Source organism: Ammodytes marinus (genome assembly GCF_949987685.1).
Source record: "Ammodytes marinus genome assembly, chromosome: 14".
Classification (NCBI taxonomy): Eukaryota; Metazoa; Chordata; class Actinopteri; order Uranoscopiformes; family Ammodytidae; genus Ammodytes; species Ammodytes marinus.
The window spans coordinates 22395989-22408750 of record NC_137218.1 but is presented as its reverse complement, the minus strand read 5'-3'; the positions used below and the strand labels follow the sequence as shown (position 1 = coordinate 22408750).

General features: G+C 41.6%; 1 protein-coding gene across 3 annotated transcripts in view; it reads right to left on the bottom strand.

The window, feature by feature from the left end:
- specc1 (sperm antigen with calponin homology and coiled-coil domains 1) overlaps positions 1 to 12762 on the bottom strand; it is a 73259-nt gene that overhangs the window by 2314 nt on the left and 58183 nt on the right. For all 3 annotated transcript variants that reach the window (XM_080040404.1, XM_080040405.1, XM_080040406.1), the window contains 2 exons: positions 8400 to 8516; positions 6356 to 6415 (listed from right to left, as the gene is read on the bottom strand). In XM_080040404.1, coding sequence (XP_079896530.1) covers positions 6356 to 6415; positions 8400 to 8516 — 177 coding nt within the window. The remainder of the gene's footprint in view (positions 1 to 6355; positions 6416 to 8399; positions 8517 to 12762) is intronic.

Genomic DNA, 12762 nt, shown 5'->3' with positions numbered 1-12762 from the left:
CGTTTGGTGATCTTCATGACACCTTATTGACTTTTCATTTTTGTTTCAAATATTTTTTATTGAAAGCATATGTGCGTATCACTTGACATTTACACGCAATAAGGAACTGCTTCAATTACCATTTTACATTTTTTCCAATTGACTTTTCATTTTTTGCTGAACATTTACCTTTAGTTTAAACCCTGTCAGTAGAATACGCCATGTTAGTTGTTAATTTTATTTTGTCTTTTGTTTGTGTCCAAAAAAAACCCCAAAAAAGTATTTAAAAAAAATAAAAATCATGTTTGGTGATGACTTGAATGTAACCGACATTCCTTTAAAGCCACTACGAGTAACTTTGGACAAAAGCGGTAGTATTTTTACGACGCCAGCTGTCGTAAAGCTGTTTTCTAGTCTCACTTGATTAGGACGCAATATAGTGCATGTCCGTGTGTTGAAAGCCGTGAGGGCACGGACTCTTTTCGGCTCTGTGAGAGTGGTTAGTGACACTGCATCAACTAATGCCGGTCAGTGCCACACACACCTGATTGCAATGAGTTGATGCAGCAGTGTCACCTAACTACTCTCTCTCACAGAGCTGAAAGATTACGTGTCCTCACAGAAAGCGAGATGGCAGTTAATATGGATCACAATGACGTAATGTGTTTATGTTGTTGTAAATAATGAATATTTCAGATGAATAATGGTCATCTGATGATGGTGAAGCAAAATAAACTTTGTGTTAGTACCGCTCATTCATTTAGGAGTAAACACTGCAGTCTAGTTCACTCCTGTGTAATTGTATACACGTTGCTTGGCAACGCCCTCGCCTCCTCCCGCCCGTCTATCACTCTCCCTTTTAGCTTTTCTTCATTGCATTTAATTTTTTTTCTTTGATGGTTCAGCCCCGTTATCAGTCATTATGACGACAAATAACTGTCTCAAACAAGGCTCCCGCTCCCCTTCCCTCACCTGGTGGGAGAGGCTTCTCAAATTGCGTTGCAGCACAACAATGAAATCTGTGATCAATACGGATGATCTGTGACCATAGAGCATGCACGCGTGAACCGAAAATTGGACGACCAGACCAAACGCAGAAATAAAAACTATATAAAAACGTCTTTCTTTGCACTGATGGTCTCGTTTGCTGTTAAAGGTCATTTATGACTATCACTATGGGGCTGTTTAAAAGATATTTAAATCCTGTCTGACAGTGATGATTGAGACAGTGAAGCAGGCTTTCACATGACTGTATTGAGCTGGCATCACAGGTGTTTCTGCTAGCTTAGATTGGCATGGACACCTCAGTACAGTCACCTACGCCAAAGGGAATAATGAGTTTCTCTCTGGGATGTGTCTGAGAGTTTGTTTTTTGCAGCAGAGAAAGAAAGACTTGAAAAAAATGCATCTCAATAATCTATGTCAGCAAAGACTGCAGAGCGAGAGCCAGGGGAAGTTACATTCAAATATATTTGTTTACACTGGTTATATGGGAACAAGTTTTCCAAAGGCAATCTTCTTGCCACAGGCACGTAACGGAGGATTACTTAGACGAAAAAATTTGAAATGACGTCTCTGTAAAATCTTTACAGCCTAATTTAACATTCTTGCTGACGTCCCAGCCGTCTCTTCCATGATGAGCTGATTTGTGTATTTTCTCAGTGATCTCAGAGCAGGGCTTTTAGAAAGAACAAATATCCAACTTCATACATCTCAGGGACAGGGTGCCTTCACATTTTCCATTAAAAAATGACATGCTTTTCCAGACTCAAATTTCAGGACTTTTCTGTAGATTTTTCATTCCATATTTGACATCTGAATACAAATAGTTGGTTAGTTGCTTATAGCCTATAACAGGTTTGTTGAATTCTGACTATGTATGCCATCATGTTGGTTGTGCCAAAAACTTTACTATAGACAGATGCAGACAAGGATGCTTTGTCAAGACGACAATGCTTTCATCCCTGCATATGACTTAAAATTGCCACCTCCTCCATGGTGGAGATGTCAAACTATTTCAAACACAACTTGCATCTCGCTTTAATTATAATTTTTTTTTAGAGAGTAGGGGCAATACTCTGGAAACGCCCTTTAAAAAAAATATCCATACTCACTTTTCTTTTCTATACTTATCTAGATCTGGACATTTCTAAAATTAAATTCCATACTTTTCCATACTGTGTAGGAACCCATGACATCATGTTCCTCAATACAAGATACTGATACTGTCAACATCCACTGATGTATAAGAGGTAATATCAGTTGAACTCTTGCTTGTCTCAGATACCCTGCAACCACTTCTAACACATTTGGAATTATTAAAAATGCTGCCAGTGTGTGCAGCACCTATAAAAGTAGGTGTGAGGAGTAGAAACTCTTAACTACTGAATGCAAAGACCACAGCTGTTATCTGTTTGCTCTGGAAATTGTGTGCACAAAGAATTCATTTGTCCTGGTCAGCATTATACACAGCTTCATGTCCACACTCCTACAGTGATATATGATATGTGTGTTTAACTGAGAATAAAAAATTAAAAAAGAGCTGGTAAAAAAAACATGACAGCAGGAAAACGTAAAGACTGTTATGAACAACAGCTTCTGCTCTATGACCTCTAGGCAGTGAAGTGAGTTTTATGAAATACACAACCAAAAATGCAATGATTTGGTTTTATCACAAATGATCAACTCAAAATTTGTGTTGGATTGACAAATAACTTTAAAGGCCCTGAAAAGATTTCCTCTATCAGTTTCTTACTGAGAGTGATGGGTTCCTACAAGAAAATAGTACCTCCAACCTTCAACAGTATTTCGTATTTCATATTAAAGAGTTTTGAATTTGTTTTGTTTGTTATCTGTTTTTGTGCTGTGCTTTTCTCAATGGTTTGACATGGGCGGGGCTCAGCTGGAAAAAGGTGAGAAAACATTTGAGTCAAAATGTGATGACAGTTATCAGGTTATTTTCCCATGATGTGAGGCCGCTGTCAAACACATGTGATCAAACCATACCTACACTGTGCCAATGAAGAAGATTAGCTGAGTTCATGAGTTATTTAGGTTTTTAACAAATGATAACTAAGGAGGTTTTAAATTCCTTCGGCCCATGATTTATGACCTACATGAAGCAAATGCTAGCATTCTAAAGCCCAGTTCAGACCAAAGATTCGCCTTGCAACTGCTTGCGACGAGACGGTTTTAGAACGTCGAGGGGGAAAAATCGCAGCAGTGTGAACTGCTCGTTGCAGCGCGTTGCAAGCCGTTGCAAGGAGTCGCAGAAGATTCAACATGTCAAATCGCAAGGTCCAGTTTTAGCTATAATGCACTATACACTATTCCTGGTATACTCTCACACTTACGCGCCCCACACACATCCTGCGTCTACCTCTGGAGCGCGTCGCCTTACCTTACTGCTGCCTTTCTCGGACTTTTCTCGGACACACATGCAACGTCTCAGCAGCTGCTGCTGCTTGTTGGAAGTTTTATTTTGAAGGGGACACACCAGGAAATGGTGAAACTACAGCGAAAGCTGCCAGTATGAAGTCAATATGACTCTCAGCAGAGTATTTCAAAAATCACTTTACTGATTTATACGGGAGAGAGAGAGGGGGGTGTGGTCGGGGAAGAAGAAGGCCGTAGACACAGATAGAGCAACGGAAAACTGTTGCGCTCATCATGATCTTTTTTATTTCTTCACTATATTGGATCTCTATATGTGTCATTTATCCAAAAATGAAATGCCAGAACTAATTGAAAATTAGGTTTTGAATCCCTCGGATTTTGATTGCACAATTACATCGTGAAATAAAGGGATTATTTGCGTATACGACTAGAGGTCATTATTTTGAAATAAACACACCGGGTAAACGTGTAACTAGAGTGAATGCTGCTGGTATGACTGTCAGCAGAGTATTTCTCTATCAGTTAAAGCACAGAGACGCGAGAGAGACGCGCTGCTCTCAGAAAAAATAGGCGAGCCTCCTGAGGTGAAGGGGAGCGGCGCTGCAGACGTGCCTCCGACGCGCCTCAGCAGTGCGTCTGAGGTTGGATGTGTGCTCGCTCTACGTTGATTTCACAGTCTGTGACCAAAAGTCAGATGCAGACGCGAGGTAGACGCGCAGTAGAGGTAGGATGTGTGTGGGGCGCGTTACGCGCCCCTTCACCTCAGGAGGCTCGCCTATTTTTTTCTGAGAGCAGCGCGTCTCTCTCGCGTCTCTGTGCTTTAACTGATAGAGAAATACTCTACTGACAGTCATACCAGCAGCATTCACTCTAGTTACACGTTTACCCGGTGTGTTTATTTCAAAATAAAACATCCCTCAGTCGTATATGCGAATAATCCCTTTATTTCACGATTTAATTGTGCAATCAAAATCCGATGGATTTAAAACCTAATTTTCAATTAGTTCTGGCATTTCATTTTTGGATAAATGACACATATAGAGATCCAATATAGTGAAGAAATAAAAAAGATCATGATGAGCGCAACAGTTTTCCGTTGCTCTATCTGTGTCTACGGCCTTCTTCTTCCCCGACCACACCCCCCCTCTCTCTCTCCCGTATAAATCAGTAAAGTGATTTTTGAAATACTATGCTGAGAGTCGCATTGACTTCATACTGGCATCTTTCGCTGTAGTTTCACCATTTCCTGGTGTGTCCCCTTCAAAATAAAACTTCCAACAAGCGAAAATATGGCAAAAAAAAAGAAAAAAAATTACAATGGGGCGCACGGATTACTGTCCAGACTCAATATAAATCATATGCATCATAGATGACATGAAAGAACTTCATTTTTAATGGGAATTATCTATGAAAACTCTATGTAGAAAGATAGGGCTTTTAGAAGCAGCGCTGCAGCAGCAGCTGCTGAGACGTTGCATGTGTGTCCGAGAAAAGTCCGAGAGAGGCAGCAGTAAGGTAACGCGACGCGCTCCAGAGGTAGACGCAGGATGTGTGTGGGGCGCGTTAGGTGACTGCATGGGTTAAAACAAACACGATATAACATGTTAATTTATGAACACAAAACATACTAAATCATTTGAGTGACCGATGGCGCCTTTGTAGGACACATGAATGTGTTTCAGGTAATGAACTCAAAGCTGTATTGCTTAATTTCTGTTGCCCCCACGAGTAATTTTGAGTAATAACAACAACAACACTGTCGGCACATCTACATGAGGTAAGCATTCTGTGATGGCACATGGATTTTATACTTTCTGCTGTATGTCCAGATTTTTTCTCAGCAGTGAAACATTTGGTGGGTGCTTCTTGGGTAATTTCTGATCTCCCCCTGCGCCAGTGTCAGGGTTGTACACACTGCCATGCTGAGAAATACAGAGAGAGTTTTGTGGAGCTGATAAGGCATAATCAATTTTGTGTCAACTCGTTTGGTGATGGCTTGAATGTAACCGATGTTCATTTAACTGTGATCCACAAGCATTATGAGATGCCTCTCATTATAAGACTCTGATTGGCTGCTGCAGTCGGCCCCACAGAGACAAATCCTGTCTGACAGTGATGATTGAGACAGTGAAGCAGGCTTTCAGATGACTGTATTGAGCTGGCATCACAGGTGTTTCTGCTATCTTAGATTGGCATGGACACCTCAGTAACAGTCACCTACGCCAAAGAGAATAATGAGTTTCTCTCTGGGATGTGTCTGAGAGTTTGTTTTTTTGCAGCAGAGAAAGAAAGACTTGAAAAAAAAATGCATATCAACAAGACTACAGAGAGAGAGAGCCACTGTATTGGTTTAAACACTGGTTTTATGGTAACACGTTTTACCAAAGCCAAACTTTTAGCCAAAGGCACGTAATGGAGGATTGGGGTGCTGGCAGGCAGATTTTATTCTGTTAGACTTTATAATGAGCAAATACATGTCATGGCAAATGATGCAGGGATACTCACAAAATGCTCGTAACATCTGAATATTTTAGTGGAGCAGCTGGTTGTTGCCCACCCTTTTCTGGGGGAAAGCTTCTAATGTTATTACAAACTAACAAAGCTAATCAAGGTCAAAGAAAGTTTAAATCTGAGTAATGCATTATTAGGCTAGTTTTACTCTTGGTGCAAACTGTGGTAGATTTTCTAAGGTGCAGTGGTGCAACACCAGCCATAAAGGATTCTGTAATGGATATGACAGAGTTACTCTAAAGACAGGAGGACGGAAGGAGGAAAAATGGTCCAATATATATTTAGTGGGGCATCTCTGTTCTGAAGTTTCACACCCTAAAAGTGTGGCAAATCAAAATTTACTGTTTCAAATTAGTTTTATGAATGGTGCATGATGTGTGCAAGCGTGTTTCTGTGTGTGTGTGTGTGTGTGTGTGTGTGTGTGCGTGCGTGTGCGTGTGTGTGTGAGGTCTGTGGCAGCTAAACTCACCAGAGAGGATATGATGCCAATGCTTTCGGCGGCCTGGAAAGCCAGGGTCAGATTCCGGACCTGAAGAAAAAACAAACCATTGGGTGTTGAGACACGGTGAAACTGCCTGCAGCCTTGCAACAGCACGCATGCAGGTTCAAAGGCAACAATAAGCCCTCAAAAATATTTATAAACCCTCGCAAACGCCCACGAGACAGTCCAAAACAAAGACTTCTCTTGTTTTTGTGAGTATTTCAGTGTATTATATTACCATTTAGTTTATTTGATAAGTGTAAAGCTATACTGGACAGAAACTCAGCAGAAACAGCCGACCTGAGCCTACAATTAACAACCCTAGTATGAACCGAACCCCCATAGATGTAGCTGAATCGAATTGTGAAACTTGAGAGATCCTGTTCTTTAGTCAGTTCTACCCAGAAAGTAAAGGGATAAATCAAAACTTAAGAGTGAAATACAAACCGTCCTTTTATTGTGCTGCGTTGACAGAAAGCTGCCCTCCCACACATAATATCTTGTGCTGCTCTCAGTCTCTCTCCACCTGAACTTCAACATTGTCTGCCTGTTGAAATCCAGAGTGCAGGTCCTTGAGTTTTGATTTGTGACTCTCACAAGCACACTCCAGCCGTCATATTAACCGCATCAGCGTCAGCTAGGATGATGGATTCATAAATAATGAATTCTTAATAATCAGTACTGCGGCTGTGGACTGCTACTTGAAAGAAGACATTATCCCTCTTTTACCTAGAATATATAAGTCCACCAGTGATGTTGTTCTCCTAAAAACATTCATGACAAAGGGCGAAGGAGGGCAGTAATGGGATTATCGGAAGGACAGATTATACCGGGAAGAAGAGGCTGGCTGTTTGGGCCTGGGGGAAAGTCACTCAGCAAGAGTTATTAAAGCCAACATGTTTCTATTGAATTATTTAGAGTGATGGGCAGCGCAATGTGTTTGTCAGCAGCTCAGTGGCACGAATTCACACCGACACGGCTGCGCACGTCCCACACTACTACACAACTACTTGGTCACGTAGCATGAGTCAGGTCTGGTCGGAGGTATGTGTCTATTGTTTTGCAGTCGTAGCAGGTTGAAAGACCTGCAGTCCCCGGAGAGGAACCATATTGTTTGCAAAGTTCCGTTTTACAGTATACCACCTGCATGTCCACATTACAGAGGTGTCAACATTGCACTATACAATCACTGCCGCCGCGTGCACACAACAACAGTCTCACAATTGCATTACTGCACACATGCTATATAAATGATTCATCTTCAGGCTGATATTTTCTGCTGTGGGGACAATATAGGGGCATTTAAGGTATGTGCAACTGCATGAAGAAAGTCTGTAATGGATTTTCCTAAAAAAAAACTAAGTATAGAGTCACTATCGTTTTTTACCTCTCTCTATTGGGCTGTGTAAAAAGGACGATATCAGTGTTAGCCAGCTAGCCCAAGTCTGAATCTTGCGCTTACAAAACACAACCAATGAATCCTACTAATCATTCCTTTGAGGGAAAGTGTGAAAAAAATTCACCTTACTGAGAAGATATAACTGACGTCTCGGATTTCATGCTTGAAGTGTGAAAGACAAATATCCTAATAAAGTCAGTTGTTGTATCAGAGAGTTTGGAATAACTTAACAAGATTTTTTTATCATTTACACTATGAACTGCACAGCACATGGGAGAGATCTCACTGCACTGGAAGGAACTGATACACAACTAAGGAATTGCTTGAAGAGCGATGTATAAGTGTTTGTGGGTCATGACCCTTTGATGACTGAATCCAACTATGCAAGTGACTTGTGGATTTGAGGGTGTGTGAAAACAGAATACATGTGAGCGCATGCCTGTGTACATGAAAGTGTTATATGTGCGTAATTTTCATTCCAGTTAAGCGTCCCTTATTGAGGCATTGATCTAACTTTTAAGAGCGAGATATGGATGCTATGTTGGAATGGTACTGTAAGCGTGTGTGTGTGTGTGTGTGTGTGTGTGTGTGTGTGTGTGTGTGTGTATGTGCAGTTCAGCTGTAGTTTTCTACCTTATCTTGACTGATGAGTTCCTGGTAAGGGATGTGAGCAGGAAGATATGTATGCAAGAGGGCGCAGAAGGCCAGGCCGTCACTCCAACTGCTGCTAAAGTTGGTCACATCGATATTCTGGAGACAGAGAAAAGAAGAGCAAGCAAACATGGGCGTCAAAACAAGCCAATGTCAATATCACACAATAAAAATGGGCCTAAAGTGCCCATTATTTCGGTGGGAGAGCTAATAGCCTTTATACGACATGACCAAGTCATGAAATAAAAGCTATTAGGTCATAGAATCACAGGAAACAACATGACTAAAATTGATTCAAATGTAATGCTATCATAGGCTGTTCTGGGGTTTTCAGAGTCCATTAACGCCTGGTTGTGGTCCCATTGGAGGATGTTGGGAGCATCTAATTCTTGGATCCCATTTAAGCCTCTGATGCTCTCACCGATCTCTGCTCTTGGTAAAGAACGTGCACTCTAGCACGTCCAGCCTGACGTGTTTGTGTGTTCACAGATCATCCTCACCTCATACACAGTGTCCAGGGTATTCAGGGCCTGATAAGAGTAGAGACTTTTTGGAGGAAAGACTTCCTCTGGGCCATTGTTTGGCGTTGCGGTCTCCCCCGTTGCATAGATAAGTAATTTCCGGTATCTTCCTCTCATATCCCTTTTAGTGAACTTGGAGCGGGAATGGAGCGCACAGCCAGGAAGACTCCTAAGGCATGTGTCTGTGAGGCTTCATAGGCCTCTGCACGGCTCCCACACAAAGTTACAGTATCCTCCTGATCCAGGTTCTAATATAAACCAACTCATCTTATAACAGAAAGAAAAATCATTCTAATGTGAACAATGATATGTTTTGTCATGGTGTCAGCAATTTGCTGCCATAATGTAACATAGTAAAACATGGATATAGATTACAGCTACAATATGTAACTTTGACTTCGCACAGAGTATATACAATGCAATGGATTTAGTCATAAACAAGTATTTTTTTAAATCAAAAGATTGAATAATGATGCTATATAGAAAGCTCTCCAAAGTGATTAAGACTCATCCTCTGGGGATCATTAATGTCTGGACCACATTTCATGACTTATCCATCCAATATTAAATGTTGGGAAACTGTATTCATTGTGTCTGTAACAGGGTTGAGTTGTGCTCAAACAGAACTAGTTTGTTCAATGTGTTGTCCGACCACGTTGGAAATCGAAAGTGTTAATATCTCATTCAAATAGCCACACTGTCATTGAAACGGAGTAGATGCTCTGACTTTTCAAAATGAGGATTATGACACACATTTTCAGACAGTCTCTCCTGAAAGGTTTTCCAGGTGATGCACTCGTTTGTTTCGTAAAAAGGGACAGAAATCGATGTCTCATTAAAGAAAAACAGAGCTTAGGAAGAAGTTCAAACCCTGGCTCTCTTCCTCTCTCCTTTCAGAACCTCCTAATCTGACATCAGAAAGGTGTGTGGGGGGGGGGGAGGGAATAGTTTTGTCTTTTTAGATTAGTCTGTACAAAGGAAATTAGCTCTAGCAAAGATTGGACCCGCAGCTGTGTGTTTGTTTACTATTGCTCTAAGCCGGTGGTGTCCTATCCCAGCCCTGAGGACCAGAGCCCTGCTGATATTCATTCTGTAAATCCAACCAGCGACTGATCCCTAAATGTGCCACCTGGTAAATGCAATTACCTCGCTGACAGGATAGAAAACACAATAGAACTGTTTGTCTGGGTCTTGAGGACAATAATTAAACATAACCACTCTGAGTCATTGCAGTTTGAATATCCCCTGAGCCCCTAATAACACATGTGTTGCTTTCGATTGCCTTCACTTATCTACTCTGGGGTTAATAGCTGCAAGCTATAACACTGTAGGAGAGAAGACAACTGTAGAACTGATACACACTTTAAAAAAAACAAAAGCAACATATTGCAGTTGCATATTCTGTGCACTTTAAATGTATATATTAATACACAATCAATTATGAGCCAATTATTGCTGTCCAACTTGAGTCATTAGGGAAAGCCACCAAGCATTTATACTGTAGTCAGAAAGGGATCTGAGCAGCGTGTGAATGGAGCCAAACAGGCTTTGTTCCTCATGATGTTCTCCATCACCAAAAGAATCCAACATATTTCAAGAGACTCCTATCATTATATACTTTAATAAGAGGCGACTGTGGCTCAGTTGGTAGAGCGGGTCGGCCGATGATCAAAGGGTTGGAGGTTCGATCGCCGCCCTGCCACCTGTGTCATAGTTGTTGTGTCCTTGGGCAAGACACTTCACCCACCTTGCCTCGTGTGAATGGCGATAGTTAGCCTGCTATCGGTGTATGAATGTGTGTGTGAATGGTAACGTGGGGAAGGAAAACAGGTCTCCCTTGCAAAAGAGTCTTCGGTCTCAATGGGATATACCTGTATAAATAAAGGTTAGAAATAACATGTTTGGTACTACAATGCATGTACTATTATCAACAATGCTAACTTTTTAATCACTCTTCAGAGAGATCTCCATTCAGATGATGACATTCAGATAACATGCTTTTCATCCATAGGCTTTGCTTGTATAAGAGGCTGAAAGTGTCTTTGGATGCATGGGTCTCCTCTACATCGCTCACTAGTTGACTATTACAGTATGTCTGGGGGCAGACCTGTGTAGTCATGTCAGTCCACATTCTTCTCATAACTTGGCTCATCACTGGCAGTGGTAGCACAGTGTGTGTGTGTGTGTGTGTGTGTGTGTGTGTGTGTGTGTGTGTGTGTGTGTGTGTGTGTGTGTGTGTGTGTGTGTGTGTGTGTGTGAAAGTGTGAGTGAGTGAGTGAGCCAGCGAACGTGCGTGTGTCTGTGTATGTCTGTGTGTCTGTGAGCGTGCATGTACAAGGGAGCAACAGGGTTTTAATCTGACTGCTGAGCCTCAGAGACCATGACAGGCAATAACAAATGAGCTGATAAGAGAGGTTTGCAGAAGGTCTGTTTTTAGTATGTGTGTGTGTGAATGTGTGTGTAATGGGCTGATCTGAGGAGCACATATGTCCCTAATCTAGGCCAGGGCAGGTATGCATGTTTCGAGGCATGCAGGTTCAAGTTCAGGGTGGGAGTGGGAGAGGAAAGGGCTTTTAGGGGGGATGGGTTGGGATTTTGGTCAGAGGAGAAAAGAGAGGGAGCGGCACGAAATGCTAAAACAGCAGTGGACAACAACAGCTCTCTGGGAGCCGGCTCAGAAAAGCAAACACAGCATCAAGCGACAGGAAGTGTCTCGCTCGGCACAAAAGGCAGAGCCGTGGTTTTTTAGGCGCTCGGGGAAAGAGAGTATGAGATAGGAGCAGGGGATCGTACAGAGAGTGGAGCGAACACAGAGGGAAAAAAAAGAAAGAACGTCAAGTTGATCTGTGTGTATTTCCTTTGGTCTGTCTCCAAATGGGAAGCAAGGAAGATCTAGGATAGCACCACAAGTTTTTTTTTACGGGTAAAAAGGAGCCTGGAATTTTTTTATCATAAAATGCAGACACAGACATGTCAAACATACAACTGTTCTCATGAGGAGTGGCTCCTAATATAGCCCTGTGTATCAGCCATGTAACACCTTAACTGTTACAATTGGAAACACTGGTGGAACAAGTGTACTTTGATAGATTCAATTAAATATTTTTGTTTTTTACACAGAAAAACACGAGACTATGGCTGCAACTAATGATTATATCTTACTATCAAATCAGAATAGTCTTAAAATAAGTTGGGCCAACAGTCCATAATATACAATTAACAATGATAAACCAGACAGAAGAAGATGGAAAAAGGGAATACATTTTTACCATAAAATATTTGTTGATGATTAGTTTTCTGTCGATCAACTTATGAATAATTTGAGGAATCATTTCCGACCTACGTGTGACATAGCAGCTTCACAGCATATCCGCTCTGCTGTAAACCATTTAGGAGTGGAATTCTCAGACTAGCTGTCGCAGGCCTGGCACTAAATATCACACAGATATTACACTGTAAACACTGTGTGCAGCAATAAAAAGATGAGTGTGTATGAATGCTACTGGACTGATGTCACATCCACTAACATGGAGTAAAGCCCCAATGCTGTCATGCTGTCAAGGAACTAGATATAAACGTGCAGTTATTGTAATATTTATAATAGCTCCTACTCACGTATCAAGGATGTAAAAACACCAAATCACAATGCAACATGCAGCGAGTGGACACAAAGGGATGGAGGATAACAGTAATCGTGAGACACAAACACACACACACACACTTTACGAAAAAGCAATCAGTCTAAAGGGTGAGGGCAGGAGACATGAAGCCTAAGGGCGCACTCACACTGGGAAAAGTTGCCCTGTTCCGTGCTCAAGTAACGA